The sequence below is a fragment of the Chenopodium album genome, chromosome 15, assembly GCF_948465745.1.
Source record: "Chenopodium album chromosome 15, dcCheAlbu1.1, whole genome shotgun sequence".
Taxonomy (NCBI): Eukaryota; Viridiplantae; Streptophyta; class Magnoliopsida; order Caryophyllales; family Amaranthaceae; genus Chenopodium; species Chenopodium album.
In genome coordinates this window covers 11181178-11199027 of record NC_137848.1, presented here as the reverse complement: position 1 = coordinate 11199027, position 17850 = coordinate 11181178, and the positions used below count along the sequence as shown (strand labels likewise).

The following is a 17850-nucleotide window of genomic DNA, read 5'->3' as shown; positions in this document are numbered from 1 at the left end:
ATTATTAAATATTAATAATGATAACTATTATTATTAATTATTATTATGATTAATAAATATTAATTATCATTAATATTAATAATTATTATAATTATTCAAAATAATAAATTATTATCATCAATACAATATTAATTATTATTATTATTATTGAATATTAATTATTATTATTATTGTTATTACTAATTATTATTTGAAAATAGAATAGAGCAGAGCAGTACAGAGCAGAGCAGATTTCTTTTGAGCAGAGCAGAGCAAAGCAAAGTAGAGTAGAGCAGCTCTAAAGAACGGGGCCTAAGAATATTTGACCTTACGATAAGAAGATTAAAAACTCCTGCAAGAATTGAAGAAATTCTGGCTTTTCTATGTTCTAATTTATAGTAAAACACAGCCCATTTTCAATATTAGGCGATTAAAATTAGCATGAATCACCATGTATATAATCTTTATTTCTAGTTTTCTACAAAGTGACAGCCTTCATACGGTACTTGATAGAGAGTACAATACAAGTATCTCCATACCAAAAAGTACTATTGCCTAAACAACAAACATTGAAGCTTCGGAAGTAAAAGACTCAATTAGTAGACGCAATCACTCAGGGGTGGTCTTAACAAAACCATTAGGCCTCCAGTGGAAGCTCTCCACTGTTGATGATTCTGCATTGCTTGCGAGGACAATCTGATCTGCTTGTTTCCGTGGATTCAAGCTTTCGAACAACATCCATCCCATCGATAACATGTCCAAATACAACATGGTGGTAATCCAGCCATGGGATCTGCAAAAAGGTGAATGCACAGGAATCAGAAATCTAGCTAATGCGTTCACTTTGATCCTTAAGGTGTTAGCTTAATATGACTTGACTTTTGCCAATGTAGAAATGACTTGACTTTTATTTTTGACTAAAAACACTGGTTGAGCAGCAGCTAAAAAGCTAGTTTTACAGACAATTGAAAAGCCATACACAACACACATTATTGGCCACTTTACCACAATTATAAGCTAAAAACACGGAAAGAGGGAAAATTCACAAGGGTTGTGCACTTGTGCATAGGAAGCATGGTTTATCCTACTTAAGTCCCAACTCCCAAAGTCCCAATCCAATTTTTATTGCTTTCACATATTTGTCCTCGTGAATTTTAAAATCATAAAATGACTTTCTTCAAAAATATTTTCTCAGACGTAAAAAATTGGGATATGAGCTGGAATTCAAGAGCTATTCGTTAAAACAAGGCCATTTTTGCAGTTTGTAAAACTACTAGAAATTTTTTGTTCCAAAAAATCAGATTTTAAGAGGGTGTTTGAAATTCTTCATGTCTTCTACCTTTCAAGTTAGTATCCTCATTAAGAAACAAAAGTTCCACTATCATAGCCAGGAATATAGGGGAAGGTTACCCTTTCTTAAACAAATAATGGAAACCTTCATTCAACAATGAGAATGGAAGGCTTTCTCAGCATGGAGAAGCAGATGTAAAAGACTGCAAATTTATTTAACTCTATAAAAATGCAAGCTTCTAAGCTTCATTCCATCCCTCATTTGAACACAGTATTGGTATATAAGTCACAACATTCAAATCTAAGGGCAAGTCAATATCAGCATCATCAAGTTGTTACGGCCCTCTACTAGCACGATTAGCTAGTTGATACTAGACATTGTAGCTACAGCTGTGAGTTCATAAAGTCTATACATATGAAAGTATATATTAACCAGGTTTTAATCTGTTCATTTGTAATAAACTGAAACAAGATTTAGATATGATCTTTCAACTCACTTTTACAGTGCAAATGAAGAATTGGCTTCCATCAGTACCAGGACCCACATTTGCCATGCTCAACCCACCAAGTCCAACATGTTTCACTGCAAAAAATAAAATAAAATAAAATAATGTTTAAAAAATCAGATTACAAACTCAGAGATGCAAAAACTTTCAGAAATCATAATCTACAAATGGGGGTGGAGCAATCTCACACCAACACATTAACGTCTCAACCCACTTTAAGCAAATCAACTGAATAATTGTATCATATATTCATTATTCCCTTTGTGCTACACTTACATGTAAAGTTTTCATCTTCAAATTCGGCATCATAGATGCTTATTGCTCCAGTTCCTTGAAAGAAGCAGGATTATTAACTCAGTCACTTAATGTTACTGATCCTGAAACAAAGCCACAAGGTAAAAAGATGGGGATAACAACTCACATCCCCTTCAGTGAAGTCCCCTCCTTGAATCGTGAAAACTTTAATTATGAGGTGAAAGTGGCTCCCCTTGTAACCATAGCCTTTCTCACCTAGAAATAAAAAATATATATCAGGCGTCAACCATTAAGATAGCCTAATCCTCATCTGTTGCTAGGATTAAATATCAGAAGAACGATCTTACTTCTAAAATTATTAAGTCTTGTTTAAGTAAGAAAGGAAAAGAATATTCTGTGAGTAAAGTTCAAGAATGGTCTTTCTCCTGTTTTGTTGTAAATTTTATTTCGGATAAATTTCTATCCGACAATCTGTTTCTTTTAAACATGGTGGAACTACAACCTCTCGTGCCATAAGCCCCGCAGCAATACATTGTAACTGACTTAATTGGATTAAAATGCCTTTCAAATTTTTTTCAATACACCAAATTATCCTGAAAAAAGTTCACAAAAGGTTCTTTCACTTAGTTGAAAAGGTAATCTTCATCACATTACATCTTAGACCAGATTACAGCAGATACACATAGCAGATAGATAGGGATCACAAGATGCGGGACAAAATAACAGATAAAATCTACCTGTACACAGGGCACGGAAGTTCTCAGCAGTCTTGGGACCACATCTCTAAATAAGTTCATAACAAATCTTCCCGCTGGCTTTCCACCAATGTCTACATCAAAGAAGACTTTTGTCGTCACTTTTGACAGCAAATCTTGAACCTGATCACAAAGTAAATGTTATATCACGAATCTTAAGTAAAGGACCATGAAAGAAAATTTAATCTGCACACCAATTGGAGTTGCATAACGTAATCAAATAAAGCACAAAGTTATGAAGGTTTGATCCAGAAAATTAATGTCCAAAACATGAAATAATTATTGTTGGCCACCAACACTCGCAAGTCATAGACCTAATCTCAATGGGGCTATTTAAACCAAATTTCCAAATTTTAGAGACATTACTTTTTCCCAAACTGTTATAGCTACCAACCGGGATGGCGGGAAATTTACTTCACAAATTTATGCATACAGTCACACACAAGTAGCAAAAGTAGCAGGATGTTTGATATTGTAGTAAATGACTTTTCAAATAAACAATTTATCACATATAAGCATAACCAAGTTATACTTAAATATTACTTGATCGTACATTTGGTAAATTTAACCGAAGTGTTAAATTAATACCAGTTTAATGGGTCTAGAAGAAACTAGATTCATTCCGTAATTTAAAATTCCATTTAGAAACCCCTAGTTCAATTGATAATTATGACTGACCTCAACATTCCACAGTCACACATCATATGCACCATATACAGTCTTATGATATTATAACTGGAGGATTGACTTACCCCAATGTCAGCCGTTATTAGCCCCGACCACAAAATTATAACTGCTTTAAGACTTGGTTGTTCGTCCTGTTGAAGACTATACAGAGCAGACATAAGTCAAAGCCGTCTCCGGCGATTTAGAGGCATGTGCTAATGACAACAATTAGGCTCCTTAAATTTATAAACGACAAATTTTAAATGGTAAAAAGTTTATTAATTATTATATAATGACTTTGGGTTCTTTTACAGTAAATTTATCAATCGCTCCTCTTTGAGACTGGTCAGCTTTTTTTTTTTTTTTTTTTTTTTTTTTATAACCAGAATCATATTTCTTAAACTTAGTAATAATACAATGCCAATGTTAATAAAAATTATATCAATACAACCTCTAATCTAATTGCCGAATTAAACTCCCTCAAAAAAACAAAAAAAAAATTGCCGAATTAAACATGCAAATAACCACTGCACTCTTCGCTAGTTCGCTTGACTTTTCTGGGTATTGAAAGATCTTTATAGTTGGTATACATAGTAAATAGAAAAATTAAGAATAAATGGTTCCTTCAAATTTGCCTTAAAAATAGTATAGTTAAGTAAATTGAAGATTTTTAGCTGTTTAGGATATAGATAATTAAGGGAGTTTAATTGGTTTTGGAAATTTGAAATTAAAAGTCAAAAGTATTAATTTTTGGAGATAATGGAAGAATATAAAGAGTTTTGGTGCTTTTTCTGTGTGTGACTGGCTACTCCGTGTGGACGGAATTACTTATTCGTGGGGGCTATTTATTCAAGGGTGGTTACTTATAAGAGTTACTCAATTGGTTAAGAGAACTTATGTAAGTAACCCCGGCCACACCCACATATAAAAATTTTTCAAAGAGTTTGGGGTTTGCTGGAAATGAAGGTAAATACGGAAAGTTGAAATGGTGAGTTTTTATTTTTCTTTTCCCAGTGAATTTTATAAATTGGGGGCCCTAGATCCTACGAAACCGGGTCCTAGCCAAAATATGTGCAACGATTAACAAAAATTGGCCAGATGCTATGCCATCAAGTTTAGTTTCAAATTCGGAGTAGAAGAAAGTGTGCATTACACTGTCTACATCGAGTATCACTTTTGATTTATTTTTTAACAGGAAATATTGATATTAAATTTTAAAAAAATACTAAGTTATTATTTTATTTTTTTATTTTTTTTTTTATTTTTTTTGTTGGAACAAGTAACTGGGTTAATCTTGAGTGAGTTACATTATGGAAAAAAAATTGTGAAATGTACTTTGTAAATTGTTTTAGTCGAAATGTAATTACTTTTTTTTATTAATGTATATCAGTATATTGTATACGGAGTATTTGCATATGCCAAGTCTTTGTACTAATTTCTACGGGGATAAAAACATTAAGTATTTAAGATAAGATGCATATCATATACTCCGTATTTGCACAATAACTAGTTCTTGGCCGGGCATGCCCCGTGTTATTATATGTATATTATAAATGAGGTTTTATAATACTCCCTCCGTCCCCAAATGATAGCCCCTTATGGGCTATTTTTAGTCCCAAATTGATAGTCCCATTTGCTTTTATCAAGTACCATTAATATCAATTTTTTATCAAAATTCTCTCTAATTACAACAATATTTGTGCAAATTTATCTTTCCTATATAAATTTTGTTTTTCAATGTACTTTTATTACTTTCTCTCTCTATTATTTTACATACCCAATGTAAATTTATCTTTCCAATGTAATTTTACTACTTTTATTTAAGTTTCTTAATTCCCGTGATTTTTGCCCATAAGGGACTATCAAAAGGGGACGGAGGGAGTAAAAATTACGTGATAAAATACAAAAAAAATTTCCCTCCGTCCCCTTTTGTTTGTCACTTTGAAGGAAAATCACATGAATTTAGGTAAAGAATGTGAAGTAATGAAAATATATAGGAAAGTGAAATTCCCAACTAATAAAGTAATAAAAGTGCATGGAAAAAAGATATTTCTAATTAAAAAAAAAAAAAGTAATTAAAGTACATGGGAAAGAGAAATTGAGAGATTCAAGAGTGTGAAACATTAAATTAGTCAAAAGTTGGCACAATTTTTATGGCAAATGTTAGAGTAAAATAGGAAGAGGACTTAATAAGGACAAAAAAAAATGGGGGTACAAAAGTATTTTTATGTATCTCAATAATTATGAAAATATAAAATATGACAAACATTCAGGGACACCCAAAATGACAAAATTGGCAAACTAAAGGAGACGGAGGGAGTATTAAATTAGTTACATTTGTTGTAAATAAATCTAGTACATATAGTATAAAAATATTTAAGATCAAAAATATAATCACACAAACAATGAAATAATATTGGTGTGTCGTGATACAAATCACTAACTTGAAAATGAATTTCAGCGCAACCAAGGTACTCAATTGTATTCGCTAGCACATTTCCTAAAAGGTTAACACACCACTTTCTCAAAAAGACACTTTTGAGTGGAAGCTTTGAGTCAAGTAACTTATACCCAATAAAGAATGTGTTTAGACTATTGTGCTTGATGTATTTTCAAGTATAAAATCTAAAAAAGGGCTTCTTTTATTTATAGAGAAACATGAAAGAACATATAAAAAGAATCGGCAGCATCAAGTGAGGTAAATAATCACCTTTAACATCTTCTTAAATGGGGATTATGAGAGTTACTTATCAAGAGAATAATGGTGGTGATTAATCACCTTAAACCGAGGTTATAAGAATTACTCAAGAAATTAAGTGAGGGAATCCAAAGATCAAACCGTTGGAGTCCAACGGGCCAACACGCCTCCAATCGGGCGATTGAACCTGATGCCTTGAATTCCCTTACTTTATTCCACTTCAACAACATTTACTTCAATACTCGTACTATTTAATATATTTTTCCAATTGTTATTGAACATCAAAATATATTATCCAATATGTAGTATTTAAAATTATTAATATACTTCGTTTGACTTCAAGTTTATAAATATGATTAACTCTTTTTTTAACAAAATATTGCAGATATGAGATGTGTCATTGGAGTAGTAGTTCAAGTTAAAGTATAATAAACATTAAGACTGACAATTCATTATTTTTTTTTAATGAATTATAGTAATTGTATGATATGGCGCCACATCATCTGCCTAGTCATAATGACACGTGACGAGCTCATGTCTTCCAATTAGGTTTTAATATAAATATATATATATATATATAGATTACAATTATTAAAGAGGGTGAATTGAAAAAGACAGTGATGAATAAATAAATAAATAAATAAGAAGATAAAATATGTCAAGTTACCTTCACTTGTTTTGTATGTCTGTGGTGATCGTTCGTATCCCAGATTTGGGATGTGGCATATATTAGGCCAGTCTTCCCCGTCTGGATTCCGGCATCTATCCCTGAGCTCAGGGCTGGGGTTTATTAATTTAAGTGTAGTGAGGGAGGTGAGTTGTCGCATTGCTTCTGGCAATGATTTCAGTTTTTTGCAGTCTTTAATTTGAAGAAATTGCAGAGATTTAAGGGAGGTGACGCATTCCCCCAAGTCCTCCAATTTAGTGCAAGAATCAAGAATGAGGGAAAGAAGGGACGTCAAGTACTGAATCCCCTTTGGCAGTATTACATCCTCTAGGCAAAAAAGTATTTCAATGGAAGAAAGAGAGTGAAGAGATTTCCAGGGTATGTCTTTTAAAATAATTGTTGATAATTTGAGGAATTTTAGGTTGGTGAGATGCTCCATTCCAAGATTCTCCAATCCCCTGCAGTTTTCAAGATCGAGTTTTTCAACGGAATAGGCACAGCCTTGAAACCCCTCCCTAATTGTTCCCAAATTTTCTATGTTGATCAACTGCAATAAAACAATGCTTCCCGCAAACTCCTTAAAAACGGAATTGGGAACGCATGAATTATCTATATACAATCTCTCCAAAGCGATTGGATTGCTTTCAACACCACCACCTCCTTTCTTACACAATTCCAGTGCCTCATTGACTTCCCAAAGAATCAGTTCTTCAACATGTGGACATGGAGGAATGTATGTCAATCTCTTGCAATCCCGAATATCCAACATACCGAGCCTAGAAATGATGGAATGAAAACAGTTTCCTTCTCCATCCATCTTATATCTCTCCACCATCCCTTTAATTTTGGCATTACAAATAGCTCTAAATTCTCAAGAGACGGGAAGAATTTCATTGATGGAGATGGTGCACCACCCTCTATGTACTCTAAATTCTTACACATCCCAAGTTTAATATCTTTGAGATGACAAAGCTGACTCAGTGATGATGGCAGATACTGCAACTCATCACACAATATCAAGGTGATACTCACAAGCCCAGACGCCAAACTTGGCAATTTTGTACCACCATAACAGAACATACCAAACTCGCTAAATTGATGGTTAAAGAATAGGCACTCCAGCACTGACTCCAGATATTCTACATTAAGTGCTTCTAAGCTACACTTCAGCTGCAAAGACGCTAGTTCAACTTGTACAACCACACAATCCCGACTTTGCTTACTGTCGATTTTTTTACCAAGGATAACGTCGAGTGTACCTCTGAGGTTATTGATGAGTGCTTTTAAGTCTATGAGCTTTCCTTTTTTATCTTGCTTCAGTTCATCATCATCCCTAACCACTATAAACATCGGTAGTTTGTTCAGATTTGTTAATTTACCCATCCCTGCTGGCATATAAGTCAAGCTCTCACATCCATATATATCCAACACCCTAAGATTTACTAGTCTACTTGTGTTCTTAGGCAACTCCTTTAGACTGCTACAACCACACAAATTCAAAGTTTCCAAATTGTAAAGATTGGTGATTGATTGAGGAAGCATCTCTAAATAAGTATTATATGACAGATCAAGGTACCTCAAGTGCAATAATTTACCTAGTGTGTCAGGTATATATATGTTTCTAGTCCTAAAAGAATCCGGCAAATATAATACCCTCAAACGGCTACACTTGGAAATAATTGTGTCCACAACACTCATCGGAATATTATACCCATTATTCAAAAAGGTACGCAGTGTCTTACTTGGACTATTAATTGAACTTAACCAATTAGTCAGACATTCATTATTAATATCATCAATAAACATATGACGAACTTTCCAGCCTTCAACTTCATGTGAACTAGAAGCAGTCGATGTAAAGGTTTCCTTCCCAGCTACTTTTTGAGCAAGGCCATGTATGAGATCATGCATTTTGACTGACTCAACTTCACCAAATTCATTATGCTCAACGTCTTGGAAAAAACACCTATGCAATAAAACTGAAAAATATCTTTCACCTACATCTTCCATGTTCTCTATTTCAGAACTTGGAACAACAAGATATCCTTGGGCCATCCAAAGCCTAATTAACATTTCTTTTTTAATGCGGTAATCCTCAGGAAAGACTGAACAAAAGCTAAAGCAACATTTTAGCTCAGGAGCAAGATGATAATAGCTAAACATCAATGTTGGCATAATGCCGTCCACACCATCGGCACCATCATACATGTTAGCCAAATCAATTCTTTTCAAAGACTGCCAAGTTGATATCTCTTGATTACGCAACAAACTGGCTATGACCCTTATGGAGAGAGGCACATTTGCACACTTTCTAACAATATCTTTACCGATCTCAACTAGACTAGTAACGACTTTGTCTTCCCTTTGTCCAAGAGAAATTTCCTTGAACAATTCCCAAGATTCCTCTTCAGAGAGACCTTTTAACTCATACATTGGATAATTCCCATTCCCAATAGCTCTTGCCACCCTTTGGCTGCGGCTGGAAACCAAGATTCTACTTCCCTTACCACCTAAATTCAAGAAGTTTCTCAACTCATCCCATTCTCTACCATTCTCAGACCATACATCATCTAAAACAAGGAGAAATTTATTCCCTTCAATCTGTTCTCGAAATTTTTTGTGCAGGCCCTCAAATCCTAGCTCCTCATTCACCCCAAGCATCTTACCTAGGATATATTTCGTGTCAAAATTTACAGACACACAAACCCAGTACCTATTTCCTTGAAATGCCTCTCTAATCCGAAGATCATTAAACACGAGTTGGGCAAGAGTTGTTTTCCCTAATCCTCCAATCCCCACAATAGTCACAAAAGAAATCTTCATCTCCGAGTCATCTTGTAACAAGAGATCCACAATAACCTCCTTGTCATCATCTCTCCCAATTATACTCTCTTCATACACATAAGAACAAGTTTCCTTTTTACTTTTGACAGGCTTATACAACTCACTAAACCCAAAGTTACTATGGTTTTCAGCTAAGCTATCCAACTTTACCCTAAGCTTCTTAATCTCTCGAGACATATTAACAGCAAATAACAGTTGATTTTTAGGAGAGAAGAAATCGCGTACCTTTTTGGAGATTTTAGTACCAGGCTTGTTAGCGATGGTATTAAATTCATCCAACAGATCATCCGCATCATAGACAGCATACTTAAGATTCTCGACCCAGTTTTGGCCTTCGTTGCTGAGCTCTTGGGACTTGGAGTCGGCATCCATGAGGAAAGTCTTGATGGTTTTGACAGTGTCGAGCAACTTCTGAAGTTCAGATTCATACTTATAGATGGAGCATAGCTTTCGCACTTCAGCACACTGCAGTGTTGCAAACAGCGTCTGAGCAGCAGTGAGTGCCAATGCGACATCCATTTGTAGGTAAGACAGAATAAGCAGTGAAAAGGGTGAAAGTACAATAAGAATGATGTTAACTCTTTTTTTTTGTTGGCGAGAAATGCGTGCTGTAATATCGTCTTTATATAACGAGTGAGCCTTAGCTTAGTCAATTGCATCACTTCAATCATAAGATGCTCAACGACTTCGTACAAATGATACAATATTTTACCCTACATTCACATGCTGTTAAATTAATAATTTACATTTCCCAATAATAAAAAAAATGTACCCTTTAATCACTTCAAAAGAAGCTTGACAACTCCATTTGTTCCCCTTAAGTACTTCATAATATGCTTCACGACTCCGCACAATATTTTAGCTACATTCACATGCAGTCTTAATTCCTCCCCTCCCATCTTATTATAAAAGACAAATTTTGTTAAAAACCATCCCATGAAAATAAAAAATTTTAAAAAAATTCCGTAACCACCACTCCCCGAATTCCGACCTTCGATTGCATCACGTGACCCACTATCTTCGCATTGCTTCATTAACTTCTCTCTGCAACCTGTTTGCCATGGTAGGACGAAATTGATTGCTTCTCATCAATTTGGGGGTTGAATTCCACAGAAGCATTTTTGGTCCCTTCTTGGTGAATTAACAAAACACCTCCTAATCAATCATACATCGCAAAACACAAACCCTAAATTTGCACACAACTAATCAGTTCAATTGGTGTACTGCAAATTCTAATTAATAAGGAAAGCCTAATCAACTTCATAAAATTCGTTTGCATACAAACCCTAATTTTCGAAAACCTTTAATTACTCGTTCAAACTTTTAAAAATAAAGAAATTCGTATAAAAACTTGCCTGAATTGCGTCTGGCATTTGCGTCAATTGCTATTTTGATGTGCAAGATCTGAGCTTCAATGGTGAAGTTGAAGTCGTTGTGTGCTTCAATTGGGGTGGAGGAAGAGATGCGAAGCACAGAGAGAGGAAAGATTGGAGGGAAAAGGAAAAGGAAAAAAAGGGTCACGTGACTTGTACGTGCAAGTCAATGCCGGAAAATGCAATCAAAGGTCGGAATCGAAGAGTGATGGGAATTAAAAAAAAAAAAAAAAAAAAAAAAAAAAACGGGTGTACTTTGACAAAGAAAAATTAAAAAATGTTATAAGATGGTTTATAAGAACATCTCCAATAACAAGCTAATTTGACAATTAGTTTATCATGCCACGTAAGTTTTCAAGCAAATTATCATTTTAACTACTTTTTGCTCCAATGACTAGCTATTAGCTCAGTAATAGTTGTTAGATAGAAAATACATGGAAATACCTTAATTGGTGCAATGAGCATTTTATTTTGTAAAGTTTAATTACTAAGCTAATTTGCTTAGCCAAACTTATTGAGTTTTATAGCTCCAATGGTCAAACTAGTAGCTAGGGATTATTAAAATTGCAAGCTAGTCCCTAATTACAACCATTGGAGTTGTTCTAACAAAATTTGATTTTTTACCAGCGATTTTATACATAATGTTTTTATTTTTTTTCTATTTTTTCGACAAAATCATAGATAATGTTAGAAGAGAAAAAAAAAATCCATAAATACGCTACATTTTAATGGCAAATGTAATTATAAAAATATTTTTTTGCCCGATTTAAAACAAAATTCCTTAGCGGTTTCCTATATTATAAAACCTTTCATATATCATAAAACTACTAATTGAATTAGAAGTTTGAAGTAATTAGTACTCGTAACAAAAAAAAAACAAACAAACAAATCGATACTAATTAGTAATTATGAATGAAGTATAACAATGTCACACAGACCTAAACTAACATCAATTTTCAATAAAATAAGTAATTACATTAATTATACACTCATTATTAAAAAATAATAATAATAAATAAAATAAAATTAGGGCAAACTAACCTTTTTATTTACATCAATTATACTATACGAACGAGTACATTTATTAACAATATTTCTGTTCTCATGACCCTTTTTTTTTTTTTTTTTTTTTTTTGCTAAATGAAACAACTAAGCAGTTAACATTACCAACAAAGCGGCATGATTCACGAAATCGTGGGTCTATGATCCTTTTTGATTTTTGTCTGCCATTTTAGCTCAATTATGACATGCTTAGCTTAATTATTTAAGTTTAATTATTGTGAATTCATTTTTTAAAGCTAAGACGGTAAGAACCTATTGACTTCACTTTTAAAAAATACGAGTAATATCCAGTAAAATAATTTCAATTTAGTAAAAATAAGTTTAGTTCAATAAAAATAATTTCACTTTATAAAAAATTGGTAATTTTAAAGAATTAATATAATAGAGAATTTCAATATCAAGGTTTTAATTAAGTGAACTTCTTAAAAGAGGATAAATCAAGCAGTGCAAGGGTTAACCAATTTGTGAGTATTCTATGGGCAATTTGGAAGCATAGGAATGATGTGATCTTTAGAGGGAGCAACATTAATCCTATTAGCATCTTGGAGATGGCAAAAGTGCACAGAACAAAATTGAAAAGAGAGAAGCCAGAACCAATTCTAAGTCAGCACAGAGCAGAGGAGGATATAAAAAGGCAAGTGAGAATCTGAAAGATCACTCGAGTGTTTTGTGGAAAAAAAAAAAAAAAAAAAAAAAAAAAAAAAAAAAGGACAGCAGCAGTGGCATATGCAGAGGAGAAGGATGGGCTTGATAGCAAACGGTCATTCAGGGTTTGGGCAAGTTCAGCACTTCAAGTAAACATGGGCACGGGCCGTGCTCGTGCCGCCGCGGGCCGTGCCGGGGTGGTGCCCGTGCCGTGCCGTGCCGGCTCCGCGGCGTGCCGTGCCGTGCCGTGCCTGGAATTGGCACACCCCAGCCCACGGCACGGCACGGCCCACGTGCCTAGCGGGCCGTGCCGTGCCGGGCCGCGGGCCAAACCGTGCCGTTTTTATTATTTATTTTTTTAAAAAAAAAAAAATAAATGTTAAAAAAAAACGAATTAAAAACAAAAATGCATATAATAAAAAAAAAATACTAGTGCGATAATCCGAAAATACAAAAAATTGAAGAATAACTTATTTTATTATATGACGGTAGCCGACTAGCCGGTACGAATATACGATAATTCAATAATACAAAATTACAAAATAAGTAATGATAATTAAAAATCGTACAATAGTGTATGAATACTGAATAACTTCATTTATTATACGGAATACGAAGTTCGATAATACAAAAAGAATACAATAGTGTATAATGTAAATATGTAATCATGTAATTATTATTGGTCGTCTTCGTCTTCGCCTTCGTCTTCATCTTCGTCTTCGTCTCCTAGAGGTTCAAGTTCATCCGCCAATTGAGTGGATTGAGAACTAAAAGAAGTCGACGTTCCTTCATCGTCGTCGTTTTGTGCATAAGTACGATCTTGAGAACGAGTTTCGGCATCCAACCAATCCTTGAAGCAAACACACATTTCAAGTGTTTCGGGTTTTAGTCTTGTTCTTCTATCGTCTAGAACTCTTCCCGACGCACTAAAAGCTCTTTCGGAAGCAACGGAGGAGACTTGGATAGCAAAAATATCACGAGACATTGCCGACAAAATTGGATGTTTCACGGCTTGTGATTTCCACCAATCGAGGATGTCGAGGCCAAACTTCTCTTCATCGTCCATGTCTTTCATGAAGTCGTAACTTAAGTACATTTGCAACTCCGAAACATCGCTTTGAGTTCTCCTAGATGATGATGATTCTGTACCTGAATACTTAGACATCAAGTTAGCAGCTTGTGCAAATAAACCTTTGGTCCGTTTACTTACATTTTTGGATGTTTGAGAAGGGGCAAATCGAGACACGGTTCCATATTTACTTTCATAAACATTATATAAATTAAAAAACTCATCTGTCACCTTATTCTTAAAAGTTTCAACATCATCTTCAAAATTCATGTTACTATAATAAATATCAATTAATAAAAAGGTGCCATCATATTTTTGTCTAGGATCTAAAATGGAAGCAAAAATATAAATCATAGGAATATCGGTGTAATATTTACGCCATTTATCCTCCATGGATGGAAGATATCCACGATAAACATGTTGTGATCGGTGTTCCGCAAAAAGTTGTGCAAGTAAACATGCATTGCTAAGAAAAGAATGAGCACAAGGATTATATACAGAAGAAAAACAATGTGTCATACCATATAGTAATTGTAAAAACTGCATATATTTTTCACAATTAGCCCAATCATCTTCAAGTAAAGCATTTTGTGGATATTTCATATTATAAAAAAGTGTTAAATGAACATTGTACTCGATTGCCCGACTCAACATTTCATAGGTGGAGTTCCACCTAGTTGGACAATCCGGTGCTATTTTTATGGTTTTAATCCGTTGTTGCCTGCAAAAACCTTTCCATTCTTGATATCTCATGTTAGAGCTATTAATAGTGCAAATAGCACTCCGTATTTTGTGATAAAATGGACCAATTGCTTGTGTTCCATCCTTCACACACAAGTTAAGAACATGACAAATGCATCTAACATGAAGTGCATCTCCATCTAATATAACATCGTTCAATTGGGATTTGACCAAATTCGCATTATATGTCATAGAAGTTGCATTATCGAAAGTCATAGACATGATTTTATCCCTAAGACTATATGCAACAATGGCTTCCATTAAATGATGTGAAATGTTAAGACCGGTATGAGGGTATTCAAGCATTTTGAAATGAATGATGCGTTTTTGTAACATCCACTCATTATCTAACTAATGACAAGTAACACATAAATAGTGAAGTTCGTACCCACTATCCCATGCATCGGCGGTTAAAGAAACTCTACTAGGAAGATTAGCTAATTCATTTACTAATCTCAATTTGTACTCTAGATAAGTCTTCATGGTAGCAGATCGAACGGTTTTTCGGGAGATTTTTTTGTGTTTTGGTTGTAGTGCTCGGTTAATATAGTTGTTGAAGGCATCATTTTCGGCGAAAAGAAAAGGTTGTTCTGCATGTACAATCATTCTCCCAAGTTCATCCCTATCTCTCTCGTAATTGTAAATGAAACCTTGTGGATGGAATTGAGAAATTTTAGGTTGGGTTGGATCACTAGATGGTCCACCACATTTTTTTGTATGTCTACTAAGGTGTCCCGTCCCTCCCTTGGTATCGGCCGAGAAAATTTTACCACAAGTCCGACACTTGCATTTTTTTCCATCTTTACTTAATTGATAATGTGCCCAAACTTCACTCTTTCTTTTGGTTTGAGCAAAATCCTCTTCGGTACACCACTCTAATATGTTAGGATTTTGGGTGTTGGGCATGTGAGTGGATGGTTCACTCGACCCGGAAGCTTGTGTTTGGCTACCTTGGGAAGGAGGAGGAGGAGGAGGAGGAAAAGGAAATTCATATTGTTGATATTGGGTTTGTTGAAATTGGGTCCAAGGAGCCATATCATCCATTTGTTCTTGCCCTCCCATGTTTTGGGGATGAAAGAAAGGGGTGGAAGTGTTTGGAAAGGGCATGTTAGAAGAGGGAAAGGGCATGTTAGGGGGGGGGCATAGACATTGAAGTGTTTGGGTTTGGTGGTTCCCTACGTGTTGACTTGGCTTTTCTAGAGGAGGAGGAAACGTTCGGGTTTGATGCCATGATTAATTAATGATAATAACACAACTAACAATAACAAAGTAACAATTAACAACAATGAGATCAATGAGAATTAATAAGTAAGTAGTTTTTATATAAAATAAATTTTCAAAAATAATTATAATAATAGTAGATTATCTAAATCAATGAGATCCCAGGTAGGAGAGGTTAGGAGCGACGTTGTCCAGAGCCCAAATCCCGCCTTAGACAGATTTCAACAATCCAAATAACCCACAATTAAAATAGAAAGTAGTTTTTATATAATTAAGTAGTTCCAAGTATACAATAATAATAATAATAATAATAATAATAATAATAATAATAATAATAATAATAATAATAATAAAAAATTAATAATAATAATAAATTATTAATAATAATAATAATAATAACAATAATAATAACAATAACAATAACAATAACAAATTAAAAAAAAGTTGAGTTAGATCTTACAATGACGCTTCAATGCTTTCCCAAATTTATAATTTCTCGAATTTATAATTTCCCGAAATTTTAATTTCCCGAATGTAAATATAACAATTTTTTTTTTTTTGGTAGTAGACTAATAATATTAAAAATGTAAAATTTATAAGAGAGTAGGAATTTTTTTTATCTTTTTCACAAAAGAGAGGAAGATTGTATGATTTGTAGGAATTTGAGAATTGAGAATTTGGGAGTAAGAAAATTAGAGAATAAGAGAGAAGAGATGAGTTGATGAATTGTGAAAATTTTGGAGGAAAATATGAGGTATTTATAGGGGATTTGGGTGGGAAATTGGGTGGAAATTGGAGGAAAATATGGCCGTTTATAGCTGTTGGAAAACGGCCATAAACGGTCATATTTCCAACGGCTAGTAAAAGGCACGGGCCGTGCCTTGCCGGGCCGTGCCTGGCCGTGCCACGTGCCGTGCCGGCGGGTCGTGCCAGCGTGCCGGCCACCGTGCCGCCCACCGTGCCGCCCGCCGTGCCACGGGCCCTGCCCGTGCCAGAGCTGGAACTTTTGTTCACGGCACGGCCCACGGCCCACGGGCGTGCCACCGTGCCGTGCCGTGCCGGTGGCCGTGCCCGTGCCGGGCCGTGCCGGAGTCGTGCCGGGCCCGTGCCGGCACGGCCCGTGCCCACCTTTAACTTCAAGCAGAATGCTATGTAGTGTGGTGTACTTTTTTTTTTTTTTAAAAAAAAAAAAAATAGATTTAGATATTACTTCATACTTTCTTCGTTTTTTAATACTTACTACACTTCAATAAAATAGAAATTTCACGATACTTATAACATACTATAATTGGAAAGATATTTGAGAAAGTTCTAGTATTCCCCTAATTTAAAGTGCATGCCCATTAAATTATACGAAGTTGTACTTCTAACAACCACTCACACGGTCACACCCATTTTAAAGTATATTAAAAATCGGAAGAAGTAGTATTTAAGGTCAGTATTATGCAACCTTGCTCTTGTAGTTCCTTAACTAAAATGAAAATTACCTTTTTAATCATAAAATAAAGAGTGGAACAATTTTATACTTTCTTTGTTCTCTTTTACTTGAAACAATTGACTTCAATCATTAATACAACATATATCTAATTGTCAAAAACTAATAATTATTTTTAAAACATATTAACATTCCTAAACACCTAATGTTGCCATTATTACAAAATAAATGGAGTAGTGGAGTACCATGTTAATTGTCTAAGCTCCTAAACTTTGCTTTAAAAAATAATCAAAAATGCCATGTCATTTGTTCAGTATCTAAAGTTTGCCAAATCAGCTAAATATTTAATAATGACTGCCTGAATTTATTATTTATGGTTGTTGAGGATTAAAATGTCATACTTTGAAGTTGAAGGACTAAAATACCACACTTTGAAGTTAAGGGACTAAAAGCACACAAATATCAAAATTTAGGACCGTATTCTACCTTAACTCTTTAAATACACCTTTTTTATATGAAAAGTGGCGCAACTAACCTGAAATGGATTGAGTATACGGATATCATTTGCTTCTAATAATTCCCCTTGAGGCCATGGACCATAATCTACTTAGGAGTAGAAAGAATGGACAAGAGACTCCCTGCAA

The 17850-nt window shown here is 34.4% G+C and overlaps 2 protein-coding genes across 3 annotated transcripts; both read right to left on the bottom strand.

Annotated features, from left to right (window-relative positions):
- Nucleotides 1-395: 395 nt before the first annotated feature.
- Nucleotides 396-2563, bottom strand: LOC145580797 (peptidyl-prolyl cis-trans isomerase, chloroplastic-like). Its single transcript, XM_081637898.1, has 4 exons — nt 2533-2563; nt 2052-2105; nt 1767-1852; nt 396-772 (listed from the first exon to the last, which is right to left on the bottom strand). The coding sequence occupies exons 1-4, from the start codon at nt 2561-2563 to the stop codon at nt 617-619; spliced, it is 327 nt and encodes a 108-aa protein (XP_081494024.1). The 3' UTR covers nt 396-616.
- Nucleotides 2564-6822: 4259 nt separating this feature from the next.
- Nucleotides 6823-17776, bottom strand: LOC145581898 (disease resistance protein RGA2-like). Of its 2 annotated transcripts, none has more exons than XM_081638934.1 (2): nt 17742-17776; nt 6823-10788 (listed from the first exon to the last, which is right to left on the bottom strand). In XM_081638934.1, exon 2 carries the CDS (start codon nt 10177-10179, stop codon nt 7555-7557), a length of 2625 nt encoding a protein of 874 aa, XP_081495060.1. In that variant the 5' UTR covers nt 10180-10788; nt 17742-17776; the 3' UTR covers nt 6823-7554. The 2 variants fall into 2 exon arrangements, with proteins under 2 accessions (XP_081495060.1, XP_081495059.1); XM_081638933.1 differs by lacking the exon at nt 17742-17776 and adding an exon at nt 11016-11219 and having other exon boundaries at nt 6823-10846.
- Nucleotides 17777-17850: the final 74 nt, after the last annotated feature.